This window comes from Pteronotus mesoamericanus, unplaced genomic scaffold (genome assembly GCF_021234165.1).
Source record: "Pteronotus mesoamericanus isolate MK-2021 breed Mesoamerican mustached bat unplaced genomic scaffold, CSHL_Meso_final scaffold_99, whole genome shotgun sequence".
Lineage (NCBI taxonomy): Eukaryota > Metazoa > Chordata > Mammalia > Chiroptera > Mormoopidae > Pteronotus > Pteronotus mesoamericanus.
The window spans coordinates 12,876,960-12,901,745 of record NW_026555330.1 but is presented as its reverse complement, the minus strand read 5'-3'; the positions used below and the strand labels follow the sequence as shown (position 1 = coordinate 12,901,745).

At 52.2% G+C, this 24,786-nt stretch overlaps 1 protein-coding gene across 1 annotated transcript in view; it reads right to left on the bottom strand.

The window, feature by feature from the left end:
• Positions 1-24,786, bottom strand: part of PLPPR5 (phospholipid phosphatase related 5) — a 78,427-nt gene that overhangs the window by 15,173 nt on the left and 38,468 nt on the right. The window contains exons 4-5 of the mRNA XM_054564689.1: positions 11,062-11,238; positions 3,419-3,553 (exon numbers count right to left, since the gene is read on the bottom strand). Coding sequence (XP_054420664.1) covers positions 3,419-3,553; positions 11,062-11,238 — 312 coding nt within the window. The remainder of the gene's footprint in view (positions 1-3,418; positions 3,554-11,061; positions 11,239-24,786) is intronic.

The window sequence follows — 24,786 nt, the reverse complement described above, 5'->3', positions numbered from 1 at the left end:
ATTGATTGATTGATTGATTTGAGAGAGAGAGAGTGAGAGGCACCAGTTCGTTGTTCCACTCATTCATGCATTTACTGGTTGATTCCTGCATGTGCCCGACCAGGGATCGAACCTGCAGTCCTGGGACATCAGGATGACACTCTAAACAACTGACCTACCCAGCCAGTTACCATCTACTATTTTATTTTGTTTTTCCGATGACTGTACCATGCATACTTTGACTGACTTTTTAAAATTTAATCTTTATTTTTTTACATGAGCCTTTGGTCCCCTCCTGCCCCTCCCCCGCAATCCCCACGCTGTTGTCCCCGTCCCTGAGTCCTTTGTCCTTTTTGCTCAGTCCCTCCGCCCCATAACCTCCCCACCATCTGTTATTTTAAAACTCACTGTAAATAAAAATGAATTAACATATATTCAACAAGAATTTTTAAATCATTTAATATATAGAATGATAGAATTGTATATAAATATTTGGCAATGCTGGGTGACTACAAAAGAACCTTATGCACAAAAATGTCAAAAAATAGAAGACTGTGACTACTGTTCAGGTTAATTTCAGAGATAGGTGAAGCGACCAATTTCTTCAAAAAAATGTTTAAAGTCTCCTCCAAAAGTCTACTGCTTTATATCTTTATTTTACAGTTAAGAAGATCTAATTTTATGCATATCATTCATTTTTTAAATATAGTTTATCCCACCGGCGTGTACCTTGAAACATTACACTGAAATGTTCTCTGCTGTGGATCAGTGATGTAGACTTTTGCGAACCGCTCCACCACATGCAAGTTCTGATTTCTAAGCTGCACAGCAGGAAAATTGAGTGGCACAGGGTGTCAGCGAAGCCACTGTAGAAAAGGGCAGAGAGCAGCCCACTGGTCCCAAGAGGGGAGGGCTTATTTCCCTCCCGGAGCCACCGAGACTTCGGGCTGCTCCGCGAGCTCATCCAGGAGTCCAGGCTGTGAGGTGAACGGTTGCCGTTAAAAACTACAGGTCGCTGCAGTTGTTACCCTGTCTGTCCAGTGAGAAGGGTAGGGAAAATCCAGGGCAAGAGGCTTCAGAGAGACGAACCCCTCTGGACAGTCACTGGCCTGAACTCGGTTGCACAGGCGCCCCTAAGTGCCGTGGATACGGGGGGGCGTAGACTCAGCAACTGCCCCCCTTCAGTTGCACGGGGGTGGGGGCAGCCCAGGGGCGGCTGACGCGGGCCTGGGGATTTGGTTGCGAAAAGGAAGGAGAGGAGAAGGGAGACTGGTGGGCTACCAGCCGTCTTTGCCACTCTAATGACACCCAGCTTTAAAACTTGTAAGAAATCACATCATAGGCCTCGGCCAGGTAGCTCAGTTGGTTGGAGCACCGTCTCTATTCACCAAGGTTGTGGGTTCAATCCCCGGTCAGGGCACATACAAGGATCAACCAATGAATGCATCAGTAAGTGGAACAACAATCAATGTCTCTCTCTAAAATCAATACATTAAAAAAGAAAGCAATGAAATTATCCTCGTAGAGCACAGGAGTATTTGGGGGGAGTTTCATAAGCCATCAGCGCGGTGCTAGGCACATACTGACTGATCATAAACGGAAGCGGTCCTCCTCCTCCTCCTCGTCACCGCCATCTAGTACCCCCGCCCTCACCCGAATGCTCGCATCCCTCCACAGTGTCACGGATGGCGGCCTTCTAGCTCTTCTTGAATCTCCACGGTCGGAGGAAATGCCACTGCTCTGGAGGCAGCCACTCCACGTGCAGCAGGTTTCCACCTCCTCCCAGACGTCATTTTTCTCCTTGCACTTTCTGCGCTCCCACGCTCACTGTGACCTGCGAGGCCCCGCATCCCTCTGCCACAGGTCGGTCCTTCGGACCCTGATGGGACGTTACTGCTGCCCCCGCGAGTTCTTGTCCTCTGTTCGTGGCGTGTCCCTCCCACAGCCTCTCGCAATCCAGGACTCACCCATTCATTCACTTAACACATATCTATCGAGCGCTGACTATTCTATTTTATCAACGTCCACCTTAAAAATATGTCACCAAAGGTGTGCACAGCCTCCCACGAGGGTCTGACTTAACATCCTAAGTGGGCTTCGCGTTCACCGACTCTCGGTGGCCGTATCACCCGTTCACATGCACTGGGTGGTCCCACGGTGCCACGGAGCCTTTCCACTGGTGCAGTCTGCCTGGACGTATCCCCCCTGCACGAACTTTTTACAAATCCAGATCTACAACATTTCCTTTATTTCTCGTTCATTAACTGTGATCTTACCGTAATCTCTCAAGAACTTTTTATTCTTGCATCCAGTGTGTTAATTGTCCCTCACAGAGTCACGCCATCGAAACCCCCGATGAGCATGCCATTGACGCTTCACCTAAGACGCTGATCAGAACGTGCACACAGGCAGCGCTGAGGAGAGGCCTGTCGTGACCGCCTGAGCAAGCACTTCCCCAGTTACCGAGGTGCCTGAGTGCCCCAGCACTTACGGAATAGGCAGCTCACAGAAGTCTCATTAAATACGTGGTTTCTGTACTCACTGCCACGCCCAGGGAGGCCTTGACTGCCTGCCGAAGTGCTAGCTGGTCCGGCTCCGTCCAGCCCCACCTGACCCTCGGGGCCTCCCGGATTAGAACCGGCGTTTTCCTGCTGAGGGTCTTTATGCATTAAGATTCCACAAATATTGACCAAGCCCTGATTTTGTGCCAGGTGTTATATTAAGCAGTTCCTCTTACATAGTTGACCCTTGAACAACGTGGGGGTTAGAGGCTCTGACCCCCGTGCAGTCAAAAGGTACAGATAGCTTTAGACTCCCCAGAAACTTAATTACCAATAGCCTACTGAGGACCGGAAGCTTCACCCATCACATGACAGTCGATGAACACATATTTTGTATGCTATATGTATTATACACTACATTCTTACCATCCAGGAAGCTAGAGAAAAGAAAGTGCTACTAAGAAAATCACAGAAAGAGAAAATACATTTACCGTATTTATTGAAAAAATCTGCACATAAATGGACCTGTGCAGCTGAAATCTGTCTTGTTCAAGAGTCAGCTGGAAATGGAATGTGGGAGAAATGGAACGTATTTTATTAAAAGAACACATATATTCTCGAGCATAACTATTGCATTCTTTTGCCTTTGCATAAGACCACTGCACAGCCTGCCTCTTCTAGAAGCTACGGCAGAGCACAGAACATGCTCCAGGGACAGGCATTCGGCCTTTCCTGGGCGGGGTTCAAAGACCTAGTTCACATGTGATCTACCTTTTGCTGAGACGATGTCATCCGTGAACTAAACTCTTGCTAAACACCACTGAGACTGCAGCTCGTTTCAGCGCATCGAAAATGACGGCGCGGGGACACTCGGGAAGAATTAATTACTCCTTGGCTCCGGGGAACGATCACATTTCAGAGTTTAAATTATGCATCACCTGTACAGACGTCACCTTTTCCAGGGGGCTTCCCACCCGGGGAATGCTGATCATCGGCGCGTGCGCCAGACCGTCCACGTGCACGCGCTCCTGTTCGGGCTGCCTCCCTTTGAAATTGTTCACCACGCACACGACCTAGGATTTCAGAAAAGATTACAGTTAATAGCAAAGCCACACGCTCTACGGCGACAATCTCTGTGAGTAGCTCAATGAATCTAATAATAATAAAGTATTACAATTATTTAAATATTGAATGTACATAACTTTACCCAGATTTATCTTGTATAAATTTAAAAGGTATTCAGTGCATGTGTGTTCAAGAAAATTCATCAATTCATATGTAGCTCCGTTAATGATGACAATTTTATTATTCCAAAATGTTTATTGAATGTTCATCAAAAAAAGTCAATGCTCAAATAAATCCAAAAATAACATCATAACCTTATAAAAATTCATAGCAAGCTAACCTTACCCCAGCGTGGCTTGACCTACAACTTAATTTAAATGCTAATTATTTTCATTGCTTCAAGGTCTTCATTGAATTCATAATAAACCCACCACAAGGGCACTCTGTAATTAGTAACATCCACTTAATTAACACAGCTCATTGTCTCCTATTGTATCCCATATATACTTGGCATTTCAACAATAGCTTACCGCATCTATTACTAAAATAGAAGACCATTTTTTACAAAAAAGGGAATTGACCCTTTTCCACTTGATTATTCCCTGGCGGTGACGAACTTGAGCTGAACCAGAGTTTCTCCTCTAGAGCGTGCGCAAATAAAGTTCGGGAACCGTTGGGAAGGCACGTTCCCAAGCCCTCCCCTACCAACTGTAGTTTCGTAGCTGAACAACCGGCCTAGGAGTTGCACGTCTTAAAAAAATTTTTTTTCTCTGCTTAATCCCTTCACTGTTTTTACCCGGCCCCCATACCTTCTCCCCTCTGAGAGCCGCCAGCCTGTTCTCTGTATTTATGAGTCTGTGTCTCTTTTGTTTTTCAGTTTATTTTGTTCATTAGAGTCTACACATGAGAGAGATCATATTGTATTTGTCTTTTCTCCGACTGGCTTATTTTGCTTAGCATAATACCCTCCAGGTCCATCCACATGACTGCAAAAGGTAAGAATTCCTTCTTTTTAACGGCTGAGTAGTAGTATGTTGAGTATCCACTCATCCACTGATGGGCACTTGGGTTACTTCCAAATCGTGCCTATTGTAAATAATCTGCAATGAACATGGGGTGCATATATTCTCTCAGATTAGTGTTTTGGGTTTCTAAGATATATTCCCACAAGTGGAACTGCTGAGTCATAAGGCAGTTACATTTTTAATTTTTTGAGGTATAAGAGTTGGTACTTTAAATATGCATTCTAGAAGCTTCTGATGCAGGTGGATCATACCTTGAGAAATAGTAAACTAAACAGCACAGGAAAACTACCTGTTATTATTTGCTTATATTAACTAAGGGTATGATATTCTTGAGCCTTCTTTTTCTGGGTTTTGTATTCTATTATTAAATTAAAATCCAGCACTCACTTGCAGTTAAAACTTAGCATTCATTTTTTAAAAAAATAAATGCATAATATATAATTATACATTTATATTGTATATTTTCACAAATGTTCCATTGGAAAGCCTTTTCTTTAGTAGGTCTCATTAATGAATATTTTCAAAGGCCAATTAGATCTTGGTTACTCTGCAGTTTTTAAATAAAAGGTATCAATCTGCAAAATAATAACACATACTGTGAGACATTAGCATAGAAAAATATTTCCTTGCCAATTGTTATAGATTTAATATCCTGCACGCCCTTGGAGAATGATAGCTCAGAAGCACAGGTCCAAGCGTGGTAATTCACACTTCACCTTTATCATCACCAGCCAGGTCTTCAAAGTCGGGGAAGGAAGGGCGTGGGGATAGACATGTAAAACTGCAATGACATCTCTGTGGGGGACAGGCACTGATTGCCCTAGAGCGGGCTTGGCTTATTTTGTTGTTGATTGGTTGGTTTTTGTGCTCACGTGAACCTGTGATTCTTTTCATGATAGCACTATTTCTGTGTGAAATTATAACACTAAGGTTGACGTGAGTCTTTCCCGGGAAGCGGGCTGTCTCTCCTCCTCGCTCACCGTCGAGGTGACTGCAGGCACACGCCCACAGGCTGGACATTTTAATTCTCCGAAGATTGAAGGAATATAAAGCAGCTGTCCCTGAAAATGTTCTACCATCACACTAGTGACTTCTGGGCACACCATTACACCCTCTCCCCAAAGCAACACTGCCCCAACTACACGTGTATTTGTTCATACTTCCAAAAGTGGTGATGAATTAAACTCGTCCACTTGTGATCATTTTCCTTCTTCCTCTGTTGCATGGGGTCAAGTGCACGGGCTTTGGGATCCAGGAGGCCTGGGCCTGAACACTGGGCGCTCTTATTTACTGACTGTAGGAGCTACTTAACAAAGCTGGACCCGTTTCTTTTATTTGCAAAATGAAGACGGCAGCTCCATCTCGGCGCGCTGTTGTCAGCATTAATTGAGTTGATGTAATAAAGAGTTCTTAAAAAAACTCATTATGTTCCATATGATAACATGACAAGCCACTGCTGTCGCTCGGCAAACTTGAACTACGCCTCCCAACGCTGTAATACACGCCTTTCCTGGAAGTGTTTTCAGAAATGCATTTGTATAAAATAATAGTAATTGGTCCTCAACCTTGGTTCAACTAGAACTTGTTTAGTATTTTTGTAGCCCTGGGGATCCTGTTCTCTAAGTTCAAGGGCTATGCACAGGGGACAAGAGTGTTCGACTCGGTGCAGAACAGAATTCCTTGTTAGTTTGGAACAGGCTGGACTTCCAGTGCCGAGGGAACCCAGGAAAAATGGGAAAGCCAGGTAATTGGGGACACTTCCTGGGGAAGCTGGGACTTGTCTCAAAAAATGTCAAGTGCATCAAAGACGTGAATACAGTCATCAAAGACAAGGACCATGGTGACCCCCATCTTTTATACACCGCACACTTGACCGCACGTAGTACCTATGTGACTTCACGGAGCCCCCAGGAGAGCTCTGGGAAGTAAATAAAATGGTTTCTCATTCATCCGTCCACCCGTCCGTCCACCCGTCCATCCACCCATCTATCCAATATTTCCTGAGACCCTCCTAGGCACCAGCCCCCATCCTGGAACTGCGAACACGCGGTGAAGAAAACAAAGACGCGCCTTCTCCACGAGCAGCTCACATCCTGGGGGGTTTGGCAGCAAAAACGCACACGAACCTCGGAGGTATCAACAGCGCAATGTGCTCTGGAGAAGTGAACAGGGTGAGGAAGGGCATCCTGCGGTGAGGGGTGGGGGTGGCCATTTCAAATTTAGGCTGTTCAGGGACAGCCTCATGATTCAGGAGCAGTCGGGGGCTTGTTCAAGGTCTCACGTCCAACGTGTGGCCACAGCAGGACCCCAGCCTAGGTCTGTCGGAGCCCTGGGCCCTGGTTTTGCTCCCTGCCACACGCAGAGGACAGACTTCCCCGCTGGGGCAAATGCGTGGGCTGGAGAGAGCCCGGCTGCGAGCAGGAACGCTGAGTGGCTGGATCCGAGCGCAGGCTTTCCACGGAAAGGACAGAGGCAGGAGCTCGGCGAGGAAGGCGCAGCCCGATGACTGAGCAGCCCGGGGGGCCACGGAAGTGTCGGGTTTAAAGCAGCAGGAAGGACGTTTGTTGTTGTTGTTTGTCTTGGTATTAGCAACGACTTGTTTCCCTGTGTCTAGAAGAAGAGGAGGCGGCACTGGGAGGAGAGTCTGAAGAGCCGCGGCAGCTAAGAGCCTGTGGGTGCCACCGAGGGAAGAGGCACTGGTCTGATGTGATAGGTTGCAGCCGCAACGGCAAAGAAAGAGGACACGGAGGGAACGGTTTTGCAGCGGGGACGCGCTGGACTGGCTGGGTCACTGGGTGTGGGAGGGGGACTGGGAGAATGAGTCAAAGACAAACGCCAGACGCGGGTCCGGCTGTGGGGGCTGCGGGCGCCTGTGGCCGAGACACGGAGGCCTGGCACAGGCTCGTCCGTGGGGTGGTTCGGACTCGCCGCAGACGCCCGTGCGCCCCGCAAGGCGGCTGGAAACCGCCCGGGATGCTGCAAGCAGAGGCGGAGTCGGCGCTCAGAACGGTCCTTCTACTCAGCCGCCGGGATGGGAAACCCGCCCGGGGTCGTCGGGGATGGCTCTCCGTCCGTGCGTCGGCTCCAGCTCAGTCGGTGCCAGCGCCAGCGCCCACCTGCTGAGCCGCCCGACACCCGCCCTCCCGGCGGCCCGAGCCCCACGCGCTCCATCTCACCTCCCGGGCTCCGTGTCACCCATCCCCTCCACCCTCACCGGGTGTCTCACCCTCCAGCAAACCTACTGTCGAAGCACAAACCCTGTCGTGGGGGCAAAGGGACAGGAGGGAAATGATCTGGGACGATGGAACAGGGGCCTGTCCTCGGCGGGCGCATCCCTGCACGGAGGCTGCTTCCTTGAACTGCATGAATCCTCCCGGTGGCCCTCCCGGGAGGCCGCCGCGTGCCTCGCGTAAAGGGGGCGGAACGAGGCGCAGGAAGGTCGGGCCAGCTGCCCGGTGGTCCAAGCTGAGCGAGCACAAGAAGCTGGCGCCAAGCCGGCTGCTGTTCTCTTTCGCCTCGGCCGAGCCCTGCCAGCGGCCCTCCAAGCGCCTCCGTTTCTCGACAGAAGCCCAGGCCACTCTCTTAACACACAGGCCATCCCAGGGACTCCCCTGGGCTTCTCCGGACCCCCACTGCCACTCGGGCTGGACAACAGGTGCCCCTGCGGGACACCCCACGCCTCGCCGGCACGCTGCACCCGGGCGCAGAGCACGGGAGGCGGGGCATCCGTGACGGTTGCGGGGCGCGTTTCATTCCGCTCCGAGCACGGTGCTCCCTGCGCTTGTCCCTACGCCGCAGCCTAGACCTCCCTGCCTGCTGCGCCAGCTTTTCCAGCTCCTACCTCACCTCCTCTTTCTGATTTGCCCCTCGTCCCCACGGAGTGGGTCTCGTGAGTGTGCATATACCTGTGTCTATCTTGTTGCAATATTGTGATTTATAACAAGAATGTGTTGGGTCATGTAGATCAACGATGCATTTCTCATGTTGACTTGGTCTTTGTCCCTGCTTCTGACCCAGAGCTTCCAGACCCCTGGATTCCCTGTAGCGAGAGCAACACAGGTGTGTCCTGTTAAGTTAACAAGGCGGCCTTTGGGCCCAAGGACTTGGGCTGGTTGCCAGGAGACTCAACCACGTGATCAGCCAGACCTGAAGGAGGGGAGAGGGGGCGGGAGGCTGCCTCTGTAGCCAAGGGGCCGTGATATAACCCATCGGTAAAAACCCAAAAGGAGAGGGTTCCAGGAGCTTCCGGGTTGGCGAGCGCCCAGAGGGGGCCCGGAGGCCCGCCCGCTGCCCCCGCCTCACCCTGCGCACTCCTTCCGTGTGGCCGGCCCTGAGTCCCCTTTACAGCGCCCGGGTCATGCAGGGACTGACGGGCCTTTCCTGAGCCATTCGAGCAAACTAACTGAACCCAAGGAGCAGGCTGTAGGAACCCCTGACTTCCAATGCGTCGGTAGAAGTGCTGGCAACGACCAGACTCGAGACCGGTGTGTGGAGTCCCCGCAGGGGTCCCTGAAACCTCCAGCCTGGCCCTGGTCCGCCGGGGGCACCAGGGGTGACCGGCCCTGACCGGGCGTCTGAGGGGGACACCGCCCGTGGGGTGAGCCCTGTGGGGCCCTGACGCCGCCCCGGGGCCGATGGCATCAGGACGGGGTTGAATTCTCGGACACCTGCTGCCCTCGGAGGGTCAGTGGTGGCTCGGAGAAGCCGCGCCGGCGGGCACTCATGGGGGCGGGTCCGCCCAAACTGCGTCTACTCAAGTACGCAGACTGCACCTTTTTCGTGGATTTATTCCCGGCCGCAGGGTTACCACACGGGCTCTATAAATGCTCATTTTATGAAGAACAGGAGGGAATGTCCCGGGGACTAACCTGTCGTCTGGATCACGGTCTGACCTTCAAACCCGACTGCCCTCGGTCCAGTTTATCGGGGTCCCCGGGCGTCCCCGTCTTGCCCGGCACCGCGCCCGGCACCGGCGGCCCCCCACCCTTCAGGGGCCGTGATTGAAGCCCCCGAGCCTCGTTCCGCTGTCACTGAGGCGAAGCATCGCTGCCCTGCGGCCTGTCCTTACGGTCATTTTCTGGGGAGGCAGGAATGTCCTGAACACGTAAGTGCGGCGGGAGGGTCTGGGGCCCGAGGATCCAGCCCCCCCCCGCCCCCTCGTGGTTCGCCCACTGGGATGCAACTGGGAAGACATGAGGGTTCTGGGCCTGGCGTGGCAAGGTGTCAAGACGGTCGCCGAGGCAAAGGGAGGTGGCAGCAGCCCCAGCAGCCAGGCAGCCAGCGAGCCTGACGAGACTCCGGAGAGGCTGCTCTGGGCCCGGGGCTGACAGCGGCTCCCTCGGCCACATTTGCTCTGAGATTTTGACTTGGGTCTGCTCTTCACCTTGCCTATGGGTATTTTCTTCGGATTTCTGCACGGTGTCTTTTGTTTTGTTTTTGTTTTGTTATGGGAACCCGCCTCCGCTGTGGGAAGTGAAAACAGGCGGAGGTTTCGGCCCCAGCCTGGGCCCCTACAGGAGGCCGTAGGGCGTCTCAGGGGCGGGGCTCGGCCTCCCAGGGACCTTGGGACTCAGAGGGAGTGACTCTGGGCATACGCCGGGGATGAGGACCAGTCGCCTCTTTACACAGGAGGCGCTAGGAGGTAAACCTATTTAAAATGCCCGGCACAAGGACTGCGCTCAAATCTTCCGTACCTGGGAAGGTTCACAAAAGTTTCTGCTCATAGGTATGAGTGAAGGCGGCAGAGGAAGCGATGCTGACTGTGAGAAGCAATTTAAATGTAACCAAGAAGGAACTAGAGTGTGTCTTATAATGCGTCCCTGCAAAAGGATGTTTTGATACAGAGTCTACAGAGATTTTCCATCTGGGTAAAAAGGTGTCTATACTCATACTTCCCATGGACCAGTGCATTCTAAAGCCAGGCTAACACCTGCCAACCGCCAAAAGCTGTGGAAATGTTCAAAGGCGACCTTAGAATGAGAGTCGAGGTGGCCTGCTTGCTTGTCAGAAGCCACTGCTGCCCGCCACTGCTTGGCCACCTCTGCTTGGGGACGGTATTGTCTGGGAGCACGTGGGTTCTTAGTTACTGGAGGGAAACAGGTCATGTCACGAGGAGGGCTACCTGTTGGCGGGCGCTGTGGCTGGGACTGTGCGGAGGTGCTCACGTTCTCCGGGTGCTCGCATCCTCTAGCTGCTCCGTGATGCAAAGTGCCCTGAAGGAACTTTAAAAATACCCAAGCACCCCAGGCCTAAAACCTGTCCAGGGGGGAAATGGGTGTTTTTAGCCATTTTATAGGAAAATATGTTATTCCCATTTTCACCCCCACACCTGACGTTAGGCAGAACAAAAATGAGGGAAGAGGAAGAGATAAATGTCTTAGAATACACAGGTGGTCATTTAATATACTGCATTTAGACAAAGCGTTCACATGTGTATTTTCTTACAGGTGACTCATTAAAAACCCAGCACACTCTCATAAATGCGTACTTACCAGAAATACCGCTATGGATATTCCAACCAGAAAGCCTGCTATCACGTCTGACCAGTGATTTCGGTATTCCGCCACTCTGTTGAGTCCAGTGAGGAAGGCCAAGCACATTAAGCCCAAGCACAGGACCGGCTTCGCGAGTCTTGTCCCTTTGGCTTTGATCGTGTTGGTTATGTACATCTGAAATGACAAATGACAAACATGGCTTTTCACCAAGGCACTTCCTTGATAGACGCCATAGAGACGGGTCATGTGCACATGTACACTTTATTTATAGATATTTATGCCTACAGTGATCAGTGAGTAACTGCATTTCATCCATTTTTGAGGAACGTTTCTTGAAAGTGGAATTTAAGTGGAGTGATTACTTAATTTTACTTACCTGAAATTTACTGATGGACTATTCTTATTATTAATCATTTAGGAACACTGAGCAAAGCCATTCCAAGTGACCTTTTCCTAAACATCCCATGTTTTTGCTTTATACGAATGTACCCTTCTGATCAATGTGTTAACAGGGGAACACTGAGGAAGACGTCTCCTTCACGATTACGGTTTATACGCCCTTTGAGAGGCTGCAGACTCGATCGAACCAGAACGCGTGAGTACAGCCACAGACCACAGCACAGAGACGGGTACTAAGCAATGCCGACGTTTGTTTTTATGTGGCTCCCTGAGATGGTGAAATTAACTACGTTTTACTGGCCACAACTAGGACAACTTAAAAACTTAATTACAAACAGGGAAATGTCAGCTAAATATGAAACAACACAACGAATAGACACATCGATTTTCGGTATGTTCGCCTACGTGGAAAGGACATAGTGTGAGCTGACTGCACTGACTAAGCATCTTCAAGCTGAGACCCTACGCTCAAGAGCAGCCTGGTCCTCCCCCTAAGCTGATTCGTCCTGCAGTGCGATAGCTTATTATTTAAATCTTGTTACTACACAGGCAAATTGGTTGACTGCAAGAGGAAAGAAAGGTCAGCTGTTATTATTTCAAGTCATTAGCAACGTGATTATAAAAGGGATGGCTTGGACAATGCACTGCGTTTTTACATGTCTGAGTCAGGATGCATCTGATACTGACAACATTCGGGGTCCAGGGGAAGTAACACCTGCTTGAGTGTGGTCCACAGGGCACGTGACTGTCTTACACAAGATGGATGGCAATTTGAACATTTCACCTCAAATGTCATAGGGTGTGCTTGAGTGTGACATCGTAACATCATAGAGGGACATGCTTATGATTTTGTAATGCAAGCTTTTGTAATAAGAATGGGGCATTATTCGTGCTGGACCCTGCATATTCAGAAAAAGGGTTAGCGATGCATAAAATCACTTGCCTATTGTCTGCATTGAACAAAAAAAAATACATTTTCAGCCCTGGCCACATAACTCAGTTGGTTAGAGCTTCATTCTGATACACCAAGGTTGCGGGTTTGATCCACGGTCAGGGCACATGCAAGAATCAACTGGTGAAGGCATCAATAAGTGGAACAACAAATCGATGTCTCTGTCTCTCTCTCCCTCTCTCCATCTTTCCCTCCCTCCCTTCCTCTCTCTCTCTTTCTAATCAATACATTTAAAAAAAATACATTTGCCTAAGAGCAAACCAAAGTGAATGCTTAAGTTCTTAATTCATAGCAGCCATTTTAGAATGCTATGAAATTCAGTTAATTATCTTCTCTGGGTTTCCCCCCCACTTCTGGGCAAAGCTTGCAGCCCTGTTAGCTGCCAAAGAGGCTGTGTGAATATTTAAACAGCCCACGTGATACAAAGCTTCTATCCAGCCAAGTTCTAGCCAATCTATTGCAGGTCCCAATACTCGAGGGAAAAAAAAAAAAAAAAAAAGAACGGACCAGCTGGCTCGTCTGCATCTGGGCCCGTGACCTTAGAAGCGAGGTCTGGGCACACTCAGCCTGAGCTGGGAAGAGCTGAACAATTTCCGTTCTGGAACATCCGCACACGGGAGAGGGAAAGAGAGGTGAGAAAGAGAAACGACGCGTTTGCCATTCGGAGAACGTGTTAAGAGCCGTTCCCACACGAATAACGAGGCAAGGGCATCACACCATTTCAGGTCTGCAGGATGCATCAAGCACTGCGACTCAGCTCGTGCTCATGAGCTGGGGGTGGGGGGGGTCGGGGGGTGGAAGTGGGGCTGCCTGGGAGATTTTCTTTCACACAGCTCTCAGGCGGACTCCCGATTTCCCACCTTGGCATTTCCTCACGTCCATCAGAACGCTCAAGGCTTCCTATCCTTTATTAGGACAAAATAAATACGAACTGATAACCGAGTACTATTAATACTGCTAATATTCATTAGCGCTGTGATTTAATGAGCAACCAGTGTTCAAGGCCGCGTTCTAAGCATGTCACGTTGATTATCCTACAACGTTCTCAACGTGACTGTCACCTTCACCGTACAGATGAACAACAACATCGAGACAGCGCTTAGCATGAAGAACGTACAAGTTGATTTTGGGAGCTGCACCGCTGAGACAGAACGGTCTTGGTAACCTGACCTTCCCTTCTTTTTTTCTTCCCTGATTTCTGGCCTGGAGGACATGGCCAATGAGCATGAGCTGAGCATCAGCAGATGCCAGGGAGCTGAAAGGAGAGAGGAGAACGAGGGCTGCCATGGAAACGCGGGGCGGGGCGAGGCGCCAGCGTTCTGTGCGGTTGGTGAGAAGGAGGAAGTGGTCTGTGCGGCTCTGGAAGCGTCTGCCTCTCCCTCCCCCCGCCGAAGGCCGTCTGGGGTGTGCCCGGCCCTCCCCCGGGAACTGGGGCAAGCCTACACTCAGCTGGGGGCTCGGGGCACAGCCTGCCAACGTTTCTCCTGCGTGGGGAGCTCACTCTAAACTGAGCTGAGGACAGGAGCATTGTTTATCAGGGTCCAAAGACAGTCTGGCCGCTGGGGGCACGCATGGAAAAGCTGCTGTGATAGGAACCGCCTACATCTGGCTCCTCCCGCACCAGACCCCACTCAACGTCCAGGCCGGGAATGGAGGAAGACCGAATTTTAAGGGTTATGGGAGAAGGGTGACGTTTTTTCAAGTAATTTGACTTTAAGGTGGATCATCGCAGGCCTTAATAATGCACAATTTTTTTTTTTCTGGAGCATAATTAGTTGGCATGATGTCACAAAAAATGTACAAGTTTTTTCCTCTGCTGGGCAGCTCTGTGGTACTTCATAGGGGTCTTTGACCCACTCTAATCGTGTTAGCTTTACAGAATGCCTCGTTATCCCTCATCTGCAGAAGAGAAAACGATGGCACAGGAATCTATTAGCGAGCTGGATACAGGACAGGAATTGGTTATTTATGCTTCCTTGGTTTTTAATTCACTTAAGAAACCATCTCGGTCCACCAGATGTCAAAATGCAGCTAAAACAAAACACAAACCGCAGGGGGCCGGATCTAAGTGGGACACAGCCCACTCAGCCCTCCAGGGTCGATGGGTGCTCAGCACCTTACAGGCCCCACCCACCTCTTTAACTAACCCGAATCGCCTGTCGTCATCCATCCCTTCCACGGACATCTCTTAGCACAACGCTAAGGGCCAAAGCTGGTCGTGTGCCCCTGCTAACAGCCTGCTGCGTCCTCTTCTCTCCTTTAATCCTTGCTTCCAAATGTACACAAGAATTGACGCGCAGACCTACAGGGTTCTGCTTACTGGTTCGCTTTGACTAAAGTGTAAGCACAATGCCCACATTATCCTGGAATGTGAACTGACTCACTTGTGATAATAAACACCCATCTGCTGGCTAAGTTGAGAAAGCACTGTCCAATTTTAAAGCACTGCGACGACATAAATAACTAAACATAAAAACACACAAAGGCCGGTGTTCGGTCAGCATTCATGGACACCTGAAGGACACCTGAAACTGTTTCTTCCAGGTTCCTGGCAAGGGGCGCTTGTGGGGCGCTCACGCCAGGAATCCCGCCGTGTGCTCTCCACACACCTGGCCCGTCGTCTTCAGAACGCTTGCCACGACGTGTGGCTTAATGAAGTTGAATTGTTCCCTTCACTAGAGTGAGGACACAGAGGCCAAATGGGAGCCCTTTGCTCTAAACCCGGCACGGAGCCAGCCCTTGGCCGGACACACAGGAGGCGCTCAGCACAGACGGACTGCGTCGCTATATTAAAGAGCAAACCAAGGCCAGGGCCCAGGGGAGAGAGTATGGAGCGTTTCCTCGCAGCGCTGGTCGCCCTCTGGAGTCACGTGCTCCATTGCCGGGTCCACACGTCGATCAGCTCCCGCGGCCGGACACCCATTAGAATGGAGCCCTGCGTCCATGCCCGGACGTGCACCGAGCACTTGCCCGGGCAGGTGCTCACGGATGGCTGAGAGAGGGCCCTCCAGCCTCTGACACAGCCTCCTTGCCTCCTTCCCTGTCTACCTGCTCTTGTCTTTCTCCCCCCCCCCCGCCGCCCCGTGCATCCTGGAGCAGCGCCTGGCACGGGGCGGGGGCGGGCCCCTGGGCCGCAGGCAGGGAGAGCGTTGCAGATGCTCCGCTGTCGCAGCGGGAGGAGGAGGGGCCGCAGCCGAGAAACTCCCAGAGGCTGGGAAAGGCGGAGTGTGTGTCCCCCCGCCCTGACCCCCGAGCCCTCCAAGGGACACGGCTGGGCTCACACCTCGATCCTCGCCCACGGAGGCCTGTGTGGGATGTCTGACCTAGGGGACTCTAAGATCATGAATTGGGGCTGTTGTAAGGCCCTAGGTTTGCGAACATTCGTCATGGCGTCCAAAGAAAACGATGCTACATTCAATGACTGTCCGCTTAACGTGCAAATGAACGCAGGAACGAACGAGCACACGCGCTGGGATTCGTAAAAGCGACCCAGAGGAGGAGGTGACCGCGGCACCAGGATTACGCCATCTCCTTTGGAACCATGAAGACCTGGGTTTGAGCCCTGGCTCTGCCGCTCACTGAGACAAGCTACCCAACCTGCTTGAGCCTCAGTCTCCTTGGGTGTAACGTGCAAAATGGGGGTAAACCTATCACCCTCCGGCCCCGAAAGGCTTGAGTGGCACGACACAGGTGAGGTCTCGGCGGAGCGTGGCCCGCGGTGAGTCCTCGCCCACAGCAGGGGCTGAGTCAGGGCCAGGACGCGGGCGCTGACCGCGGGGACGGGACCATTCTGAACGTCTAGGGGGACCACGTCCGTTCTCGTTCTCCAGCTTCCGGTTTGCCCCGCGCTGATCCCCCGCGCAGCCTGACAGCTTCCGGGCCCGGGGCTCCGCGCCCGGCCCAGCACAGCGACTGCAACGCGCGGCAGGGACTCTGGACGACACCGGGGGCTTCCTTAGCCAGGCAGGCGGGCAGTGTCCCGAAAGCGTTATGGCTGTACCCGGGGTCACTCACGCTCCTCGACTGCCAAATGGCGATGGGAAGGTGCCTGAGGGGGCGACAGACTGTGACAGGAGGCAGTGCCGGGGCTGAAAGACCATGGGATTTGCACCGGACAAGTCTGGGTCACGCCACTGAGACCTCTCAGGGCTGGGACGGCTGCAACGGCGGCCTTGTACCGAAGTCGCTGCTTCTGTAAACGACCGTCTAGGCTGCGGAACGCCCGCGGCTGCTTCGTCTCCTGTAACCCACCTCCGCTTCCTGGTGAGCAAGCGTCCTGCCCTGCACAGTGAGGGAACCGGGCGGGAGGGAACGGGAATACAGGCTTCTCTGGGCGTTCTCTTCTCACTCTCCCCTTCCCGGCAAAACGGTCCTGGGCCCTATGTGAGGCCGCCAGACCCTCGGCTGAGCCGGGAGGCGGCCTCGGCAGGGGCGCGGAGCCCGGGGCGGGGGGCCCTGTGCTCCAGAATGGCTCTCCCTCTTCGCCGGTCCCCATGGGGCCAGGGCTCTCCCTCCAGGGCGCCGGCGCCTGCTGACCTCCGCTGCGGAATGTCCTCGTGGCCCCACGCTGGCCTGGTCCTCCCCGGCTCCCTCACTGGCGAGACCCGAGCCTCCGGCCCACCCTCCTCCTTGTCCGGGGGGCTGTTGGCCCTCTCGGCCCTGCCGCCCGGCCGCCTGCCGCCAGGTGCCCTGAGGTGGTTCTCCTGGTCTGAAGCCAGAAATGAGGTACAGCCGCATCCACTCTGTTTTCTCCTCCACCTCCCTGGTGACCGGCTTCCTCTCGGGGCTTCTGGCCCAGGGTGGGGGGCACCCAAATGCTCTCATCCACCATGCACGCCTCACCTCCCACCCCCTCCCCCATCCCAGGCCCCGAAAGGCCGCGAACTTGGAAAACTTTGTAAAGCAAAGGGGTGCAAAATGCCTCGTTAATAGTTTTATACTGATAGGTGTTGAAATGATAATATTCTGGATACGCTCAGTTAAATAAAATAAATTCTTAAAATCAATTTCATCTTTTAAAAACTTTTTTAATGTGACTACTGGGAAATTTAAAAACTCACATACGTGGCTCGTTTTATGTTTCTATTGGACAGCGAACTTTCTAATTCTGTGGGCGATGCTGGACCTACACAACAGCATCATCCCTTAACGAGAATGAAAAATTCCTAAAAGGATTGCGCCCACCTCGGCATTTATTGCTATTTCTTTTATTAAAACCATTTTTTAGGACACTTGCGCTTTTTCCAACAGTACTTACCTGTATATTTGTCTCCTATATCTATCTGTTACAGCTATTAATATATTACTCTTTCAACCAGCACATAATGCTAATGAAACGATATTATGAAATTACTTTGAATTTTCAGCATTTATCACAGTGAGTCGATTTTTGCAGGTTCCGGTTATCAATAGTTGCTCTTTCATATTTCATCAGAATCAATTGTGTGTGTGTGTTTGTGGAAACCCTCCAGGTACTTGAGAGATTCCACATTTAGTCAGTGTACACCAGGAGAAAAGGCTCAGGTGCAGGAGTTTAGTAATCAGGGTTAAAATGTCAACTTACCACTGATTAGTTCTATGACCTCAGACAAATTACTTCATTTCTTGGCGTCTTAGTTAACAGCATATGTAAAATGAAAATGACAATAATAGTTTGTAGGATTTAGCTCAGGAATCACACAAGGAGTGTAAGTTTTATTATTGCCATAGGGTGCCATGAAGATCTCTGTTTGCTGGCTGATTAGAATAAACCTAAAGGATTAAAATTAAATACTTGGGTTGAAATGATACATCTGCTGGGAGGAATAATAAATCCGAAGGCCTGACGCACGGGCATGGGAACGAAGGCCTTCACACGTGCTGTATCTGAAAATCAAGAGCAACATCCCTTTCCTTTTCAATATCCTTAATGGGCACCTCACAAAAGATTGCATAATCACGAACACAGAGCTTATCATGTAGCTGATGTCCTTGAATGGGCGACAGCCACTTGGGAGTCACAAATGTGAGGCCAGGAACAACCCCCGCAGTGTTCGGGACCAGCTGGTGCGTGCAGTTAAGATCAGAGCATGCTCAGTGACGCGGCTGTCCCCAGGACAACGGCCGATTGATGGCTTGTTCGTGAAGAACAGCCCTTTTATCACCGACACACTGACCTTACCCCTGACCTGCAGACGTGGCGGATTCCACAAGGGGACCGTTTCTATCCAGGGCGACCCCCCTTCCCCGATAGTATCTCATACATGGGGCACTTTATCCATCAGCCAGGAGCGCAAAAGCCCTTTTACTTGACATTTGTTGTCATCTATAACATTGAAAACCATATATATTCACCATTTAGCATGCATTTTCCACACACCTGATAAAAAGTAAGACAATACTTAGGTAAATATGGCTGCCGTCTTATTTCTGACTGTGACACAAGGAGACAAAAACTATGGGACAGGAAGCATTACGTGCAAACATAAGATAGTTGATTCCTACGGCTTTAACAATGCCCTCATCCCGAGGATTTAACATCTGCCGACCAGCAAGTAAGACACTAAAATTAATGGGTATAAATGCACTCTGCAGAGCTCGAACTACTACAAACTGTGCACTAGATGGTTAGACGAATTTAGGAATTAATTATAGTTTAATTTAAGGGCTAATAAAGAAAGTAGACCCTGTGCAACTATTAAAATATGCCAGTTAAACATGTAAGTTTAATATCAGGGACAAGCAGTTTGTGGGACAACGGGGAGAGGGCACCTCCAGGTGACTGTTTCGGGGGCCATGCGAGGGTGCAGTGAGACGGTGGGCGTCCGCCGCCCGAGGAGAGAGGCCTCTCAGACCCCGACTGCGGAGGTTCCTTGGCCTTGGACTCCCAGCCTCCCGAACCGGGAGACAGTCGCTCCTGGTGCGCGAGCCGCCCGGGCAGCGGTGTTTACACGCCCCCCACCGCCCCCGCCGGCCCGTCTATGTGTTAAGAGCCTCGGGCCGGGGCTGACCCTCGCGAGTTCCTAGGCCCTCGAGCGCTGCGTATTACAGTGACATATAAATAATCAAGTCAATTATTGCTCTCAACATTTTGGAACTGAACCCACTTAGCACCGTTTGATTTTTACAATCCGCATTTCTTCTTTAAAATGTGGTCCAAGGGCTATGAAGCGCTATAAAATACGGTTACTCAAGATGCTTACGTTTTGTGCCCATTTAAACACTTCTCATCAGACGCTAAGATGAGCGGTGACACTAAAAGTCACTCAAAACCCTCTCTTAGAGCTGTGATGTTACAAGAAGAGGTGCGGGTCGCAAGGCCGATGCGAGGGGGGAGCGGGGCGCCTTGGGTGAGCCGCCGGGCACAGCGGCCCGGGGCTGCCCCCGGCGCACCAGCTCCGGGTCTGTTTTTGAGGCGTCTGTGTGTACCATTGATCCCCGACGTTCCTTACTAATGGTATTTGCAAAGCGCTTTACGGTCACAGGATCAGAGAATCTAGATTTATGGATTTAGAATTATAGCATTTGGAAGAGAGAAGTTTACAGAAAACCCAGAAGCTTCTAAACCAGAATTATAGCATTTGGAAGAGAGAAGTTTACAGAAAACCCAGAAGCTTCTAAACCGTGTTCTTAGCAAAGGCATCGGGAGGCTTCTGGAGCGTTGATGGGAAGCGGGCAGGGGGGGTCCCAAGAGTCCGTGTTGCCAGCGCTGGTCTCTAACTTGCAGGGTCCGGTGCAAGACGGAGGGGAGAGGCCCCTGGTCTGAACCCCCAGGAGCGTCAGGAGGCTGAGGGCCGGGCCCAGACGCAGCAGGGCCGCCTGTGCACAAGCCCTGGGGCAGCTCCGCGGCGCGCCCGCGGCGCGCCCTGCCGGGAACGGTTTCCATCTTCAAAACTCACTCGGCAACTTCCGTGAAGAAGGGGCGGGTTACGCTGGGAAGAGGAGAGGCTCCTGAGGAACGTTTTAGTGGTGGTCAGGCAGCAAGCGATGAGGGGGGGCCAGAGCACGTTCACGTAGTGAGAGGGAAGCCGTTAGCGTCCTAACCTCGCCTCCCGCGGCCTCCACCTTCACCATTGGTTTTCCCTCTTCTCATTACATTTGGCAATAACCCCGCGCTACGATCTTAACACCACAGAGCTTCATGGAGTCAGAGCACCAGCAAAAAACTTGATGTGGGGGGACTGTAAGGGGTTGGCCAAAGAGCATACCTGCATATACGCATAGCCCGTGGGCACAGACAGCAATGCGGGGAGGGCGCGAGGGGGGAGGCCCGGGACTGCGGGGCAGGAGGCAAGGGGGGGCCGCGGGGGACATCTGCAACAGGGCCAACAATAAAATGAAATAAAGCTGCCATGAAAAATAAAGAAAACTTTATAGATTGTTCAGTAAATGAATCTGTCACAGAAGGACTTAAAAGACCCTGTGATTTCCGTGTTAAAAATGGCCCAGATGAATCACAAGGCGTCGCTGTAAGTGAGCTGAGCTTAATAGCAAGGAGCACCTGAGCGCTCGGGGGCCGTTAGGAACGCTCCCATCTAAGGAACAAGCCTGATTCACGGGCAGTGGCTTCGGCTCACGTGCTGGTCCCGGGAGTGCGCTGGGATCTCTGGCTCGCTCTGAGGAGCCAGCAGTGCTAGACCACAGCACCAGGCCACGGCCACGTGAGCCCCAAGGGCCTGCCGGGAGCCGACGCTCCGCTGGGGAACCGCAGCGGCACGGGCCGCGCGCAGCGAAGGGCCGGCCTGGGGACCTGGAACGCCGCCGCAGCCCCGCGTGCACTGGAGGCCGCGCAGAGCGCGCACCTGGCCGCCTTCGGAGTTCCGAGCCAGCTCGGCGCGCTCCAGCTGTGGGACCCGGGCGAGCTGCGACCTTCCTCTGAGCCTTGGTCAGCGTGCGTGTCTTTGATCTGCAAACTGCAGCACCTCCGGCACGTGGCCAAGGACCGAAGGAGAGAATCCACGCCGAGCGCTTGATCGGCGCTGGCCCAGCGTAAACGGCCCTTACTCATTAGTCTGCTCTTCACACCAATACAGGGTACCCGTTTTGGGGTAAAATAAGAGTTAGAAGGGTCTTCAGTTTCAGGGCTTTTTAGGCGTGAAGGAATATTCTCAAGTTGGCGGCTGGAGCCCAAAGGGAGGACGTGCAGGTTGTTGAGGACGCGGCCCCCGGCAGCCACAGGCTCTGCTCGGGTGCAGACGCCTGAACGGACCCTCTTCCAGATGACTCCGTGCCCCGATGTCAGGACGCCCTCCCAGGCCGGGACCAGGCAGCCTTGCTGCGTCTTCTCCAAGCATCGGACCCACGGAGGCTGTGAGCCCAGGACATCGTTGGGTGCCAAGTTCGGGGTGGTCCGTTCGGGACCGGTAGTCATGGGACACTGGTCCAAGTTGAAATGATGGCTAGAGTTGGGTGCCAATAATTATCTGTAAGCTGTAAGTCAGCATGTTTTTTGTTATGTAATCCCTAATAAATACTGTAGTGTATACATGGAGGTGAATGTGCAGAATGCCCTGCTACGCATTCCATTCCCGGCCCGGGGACGCAGCTACATGTACTGTCCAGAGAGTAAGTTTGTAAAGGTCACGTACGATTTGGCCAGGGAATGTCTCCAGGCCCTACGGTGCTACATTTAAAAAGTAGATTGGAAACAAAACACACACAATAGCACACTAGTTACAAAGACAAAGAAACACAGCTCAAGCAGTTTCAATTCTACCAATCCATGTATCTACTTGGAGTTTCTATTAACTTAATGAAACAAAGCACTAAAACAATGAGGTATTTCATTACAAAGAAATAATGAAACAATGTAAATGTGTAGTATTTCTGCTGACTAAGTGCACATTTTAGTTCACACATGAAATACTGCACTGCATTTTTGTGTCTTTTAAATTAAAATATATTTCTATTTAATTGTTTAAAGAGAAAAAGGAATCAATATAATAATCCTTATTACTATTACCGCATAACTACGACTGAAAATAATTTTCCCAGAAAGAGAAAGGGACGTCAAAAAAAAAATTTGCTTTCATGTCAATTCTGCTTGGTAACCCACTGAACGTGGGCAGATTCACTTCAGTCACAAAGGTGAGAAGAAACTTCAAAAAGGAGAGCAACCCTGATCTGGGTCCCAGAGGTCACGACCTTTCCCCCCCTCTACGGAGCCTGGGAAGCCGCCTCTTGGGAGTGGAGAATCCCTCGCCATCCGCCTCCTAGTCGGAGAGAACATATCCTGCCCCACCACCACCGCCAAGGGAGCTGGAGAGCAGGCTCCTCACAGCCCGGCACGCGGGCTCCTGCTCCCCACCTGCCTCGGTCCATCAGACACGCCCGCACAGGGTGCAGGGAGGCGGGGGAGTGAGACACCGAGCCTCTGTCGGCGGGGGCGGGGGGCCGCCGCGCCGGGCCAGCGGTCCCTCAGCCACGGTCCTCGCCACTCCTTCCTGGGGTCTGCTCCTGGCCATGGCTCCGGCCACTCAGGTTCCGCCTGTCCCTGCTTGTCCCTGGACCTACTTTTTCAGCCTGTCCTTTCCCCTCCTTTGGTCGTCAGCACCTGGACTCACTTTCTGTCACTGGCAGTCAATAAAATAACGACCAATACATAAAAGGTGAATGGGACTTTGACCGGGTGAACAGGCAGGTAGGAGGTCCTGGGGATATTATCGGTAGAGAGAAGAGCAAAAGCTAAGGTGTTGAAGTAGAAAAAAAATATGGGGGTTAGTGATGGGGAATGGTCTCGTGTAAACTGAATTCAGGTTCATGTGAGGTGAGCTCCAAAAGGGCATCAGGGAGGGAGGTGGCTGGTCAGCTCAGGTGCCCTGACAAAATCCCGCCGACTGGGGGCTCGAACACCAGACACCTATCTTCTTGCAGTTCCGGACACCAGAGATCTGAGGCCAGTGGCAAACACCGTCAGGTCCCGGGGAGGGCGCGGCGTCCCGAGGTGGCAGACGGTGCTGTCGTCACACGGCTGAGAGCCAGCGCTCTGGCGTCTCCCCTTAGAAGGACCCTAATCCCATGGTGAGAGCCCCACCCTCACGACCTCATCTAAACCTCACTGCATCCCAAAGGCCACAACTCCCAAGTCCCCTGAGGGACACAGTCCAGGCCACAGCAGGAGGGAAGTTTCAGCCAGGACCCAGAGGGCCTCGCGTGTCACGTGCAGGAGTGTGACCCTCAAAGGGCAGGTGAGGGCCGGTCGTGGAAAACTCACGCAAAGCGAGACTTGCTTACACGCAGGCCGCAGGCGTGGTGCGGAGGGGCGGAGTGTGGGACTATCTCAGGACGTGCGCCTGGGAGGCCCTGGCGCTGAGTGACGTAAAGGAGCCCCATTCTTGCAGAAGGGCCGGGCCGGGTGGGGAACAGCAGCCCAGGGGTGCGAGGGAGCCCACGTGGAACCAGCGGACGGAACTGGGCATTCGGGTGCGGGGTGTGGGCGTGGGAGGGGCCGGGCTGATGCAGCGGTTTCAGGCTCCGGGGACTGGGCGGGTACGGGCGCCGATAATCAAGTTGGAAGAGACAAAGGCAGGAGCTAGTTGGGAGCCGTGGCCAGGTCAGCAGCTCGGGCTTGAAACGCCGCCTCGAAGAAGCTGATGGGAGGCCACAGAGCCGGGCTCAGGGTGGGGATGAAGTCTGGCCTTTGGGAGAGAGGCTGCGGCCAGGGCAGGGGTTGCTCGTGGGGGTCACTGGGAAAGACTGGGGCGTGGCCCCGAGGGAGAATGCGCTCGGGAGGGTAGCTGATGGGCGAACAGGAGGTCAAGGGCGGACACCTGTCAACACTGGCGGGCGGTTTTCCGACATTGCAATGAACCATTCAAGGGGGATGGAAGCAACTCTGAGAGGCGCAACGTTCTCACAGCCCTAGAGAGAGAGAAGTTCGGGGAGGAGCGGTGGTCCCGGTCTCGGCGCTGCTGAGGTGGCCCGCGAGACGAGCACCTGCAAGTGCGCCCACCGCTGGGTGGGGTCTGGGGGGTTGTTTGGGTTACAGTGTCGGGGGGTTGAGGGGACAAAACCCACATTGTGACGAGGTCCTAAGGGGAGGAGGCGTAAACTAGTCCTTCCAGAAGCTTCTTTCAGAAATGGATGGTAGCTCCAATCAATGGAAGATTTTTGAGTGGTTCTTGGTTTTGTCTTTCAACAGTGGGGATTTTCGCACGCCTAAGGAACTCATTTCTCTGCCTTGTACAGAAGCTTATGGGACACATACCGTATATGGAAAGATGCCGGATTCACGTTTGGCAAAGGAAAGGGGGCAATAAATATAATCTCTGTACGGCGCTTAGTGCAGTAAGCACTCAATAATAATAGCTGTCACTTTTATTCTCTAAATTTCTGCATCATTATAGAGGGATTTCTACTTGTTATTTGAGGACCTTTGTCCTCCTTCCAAGATT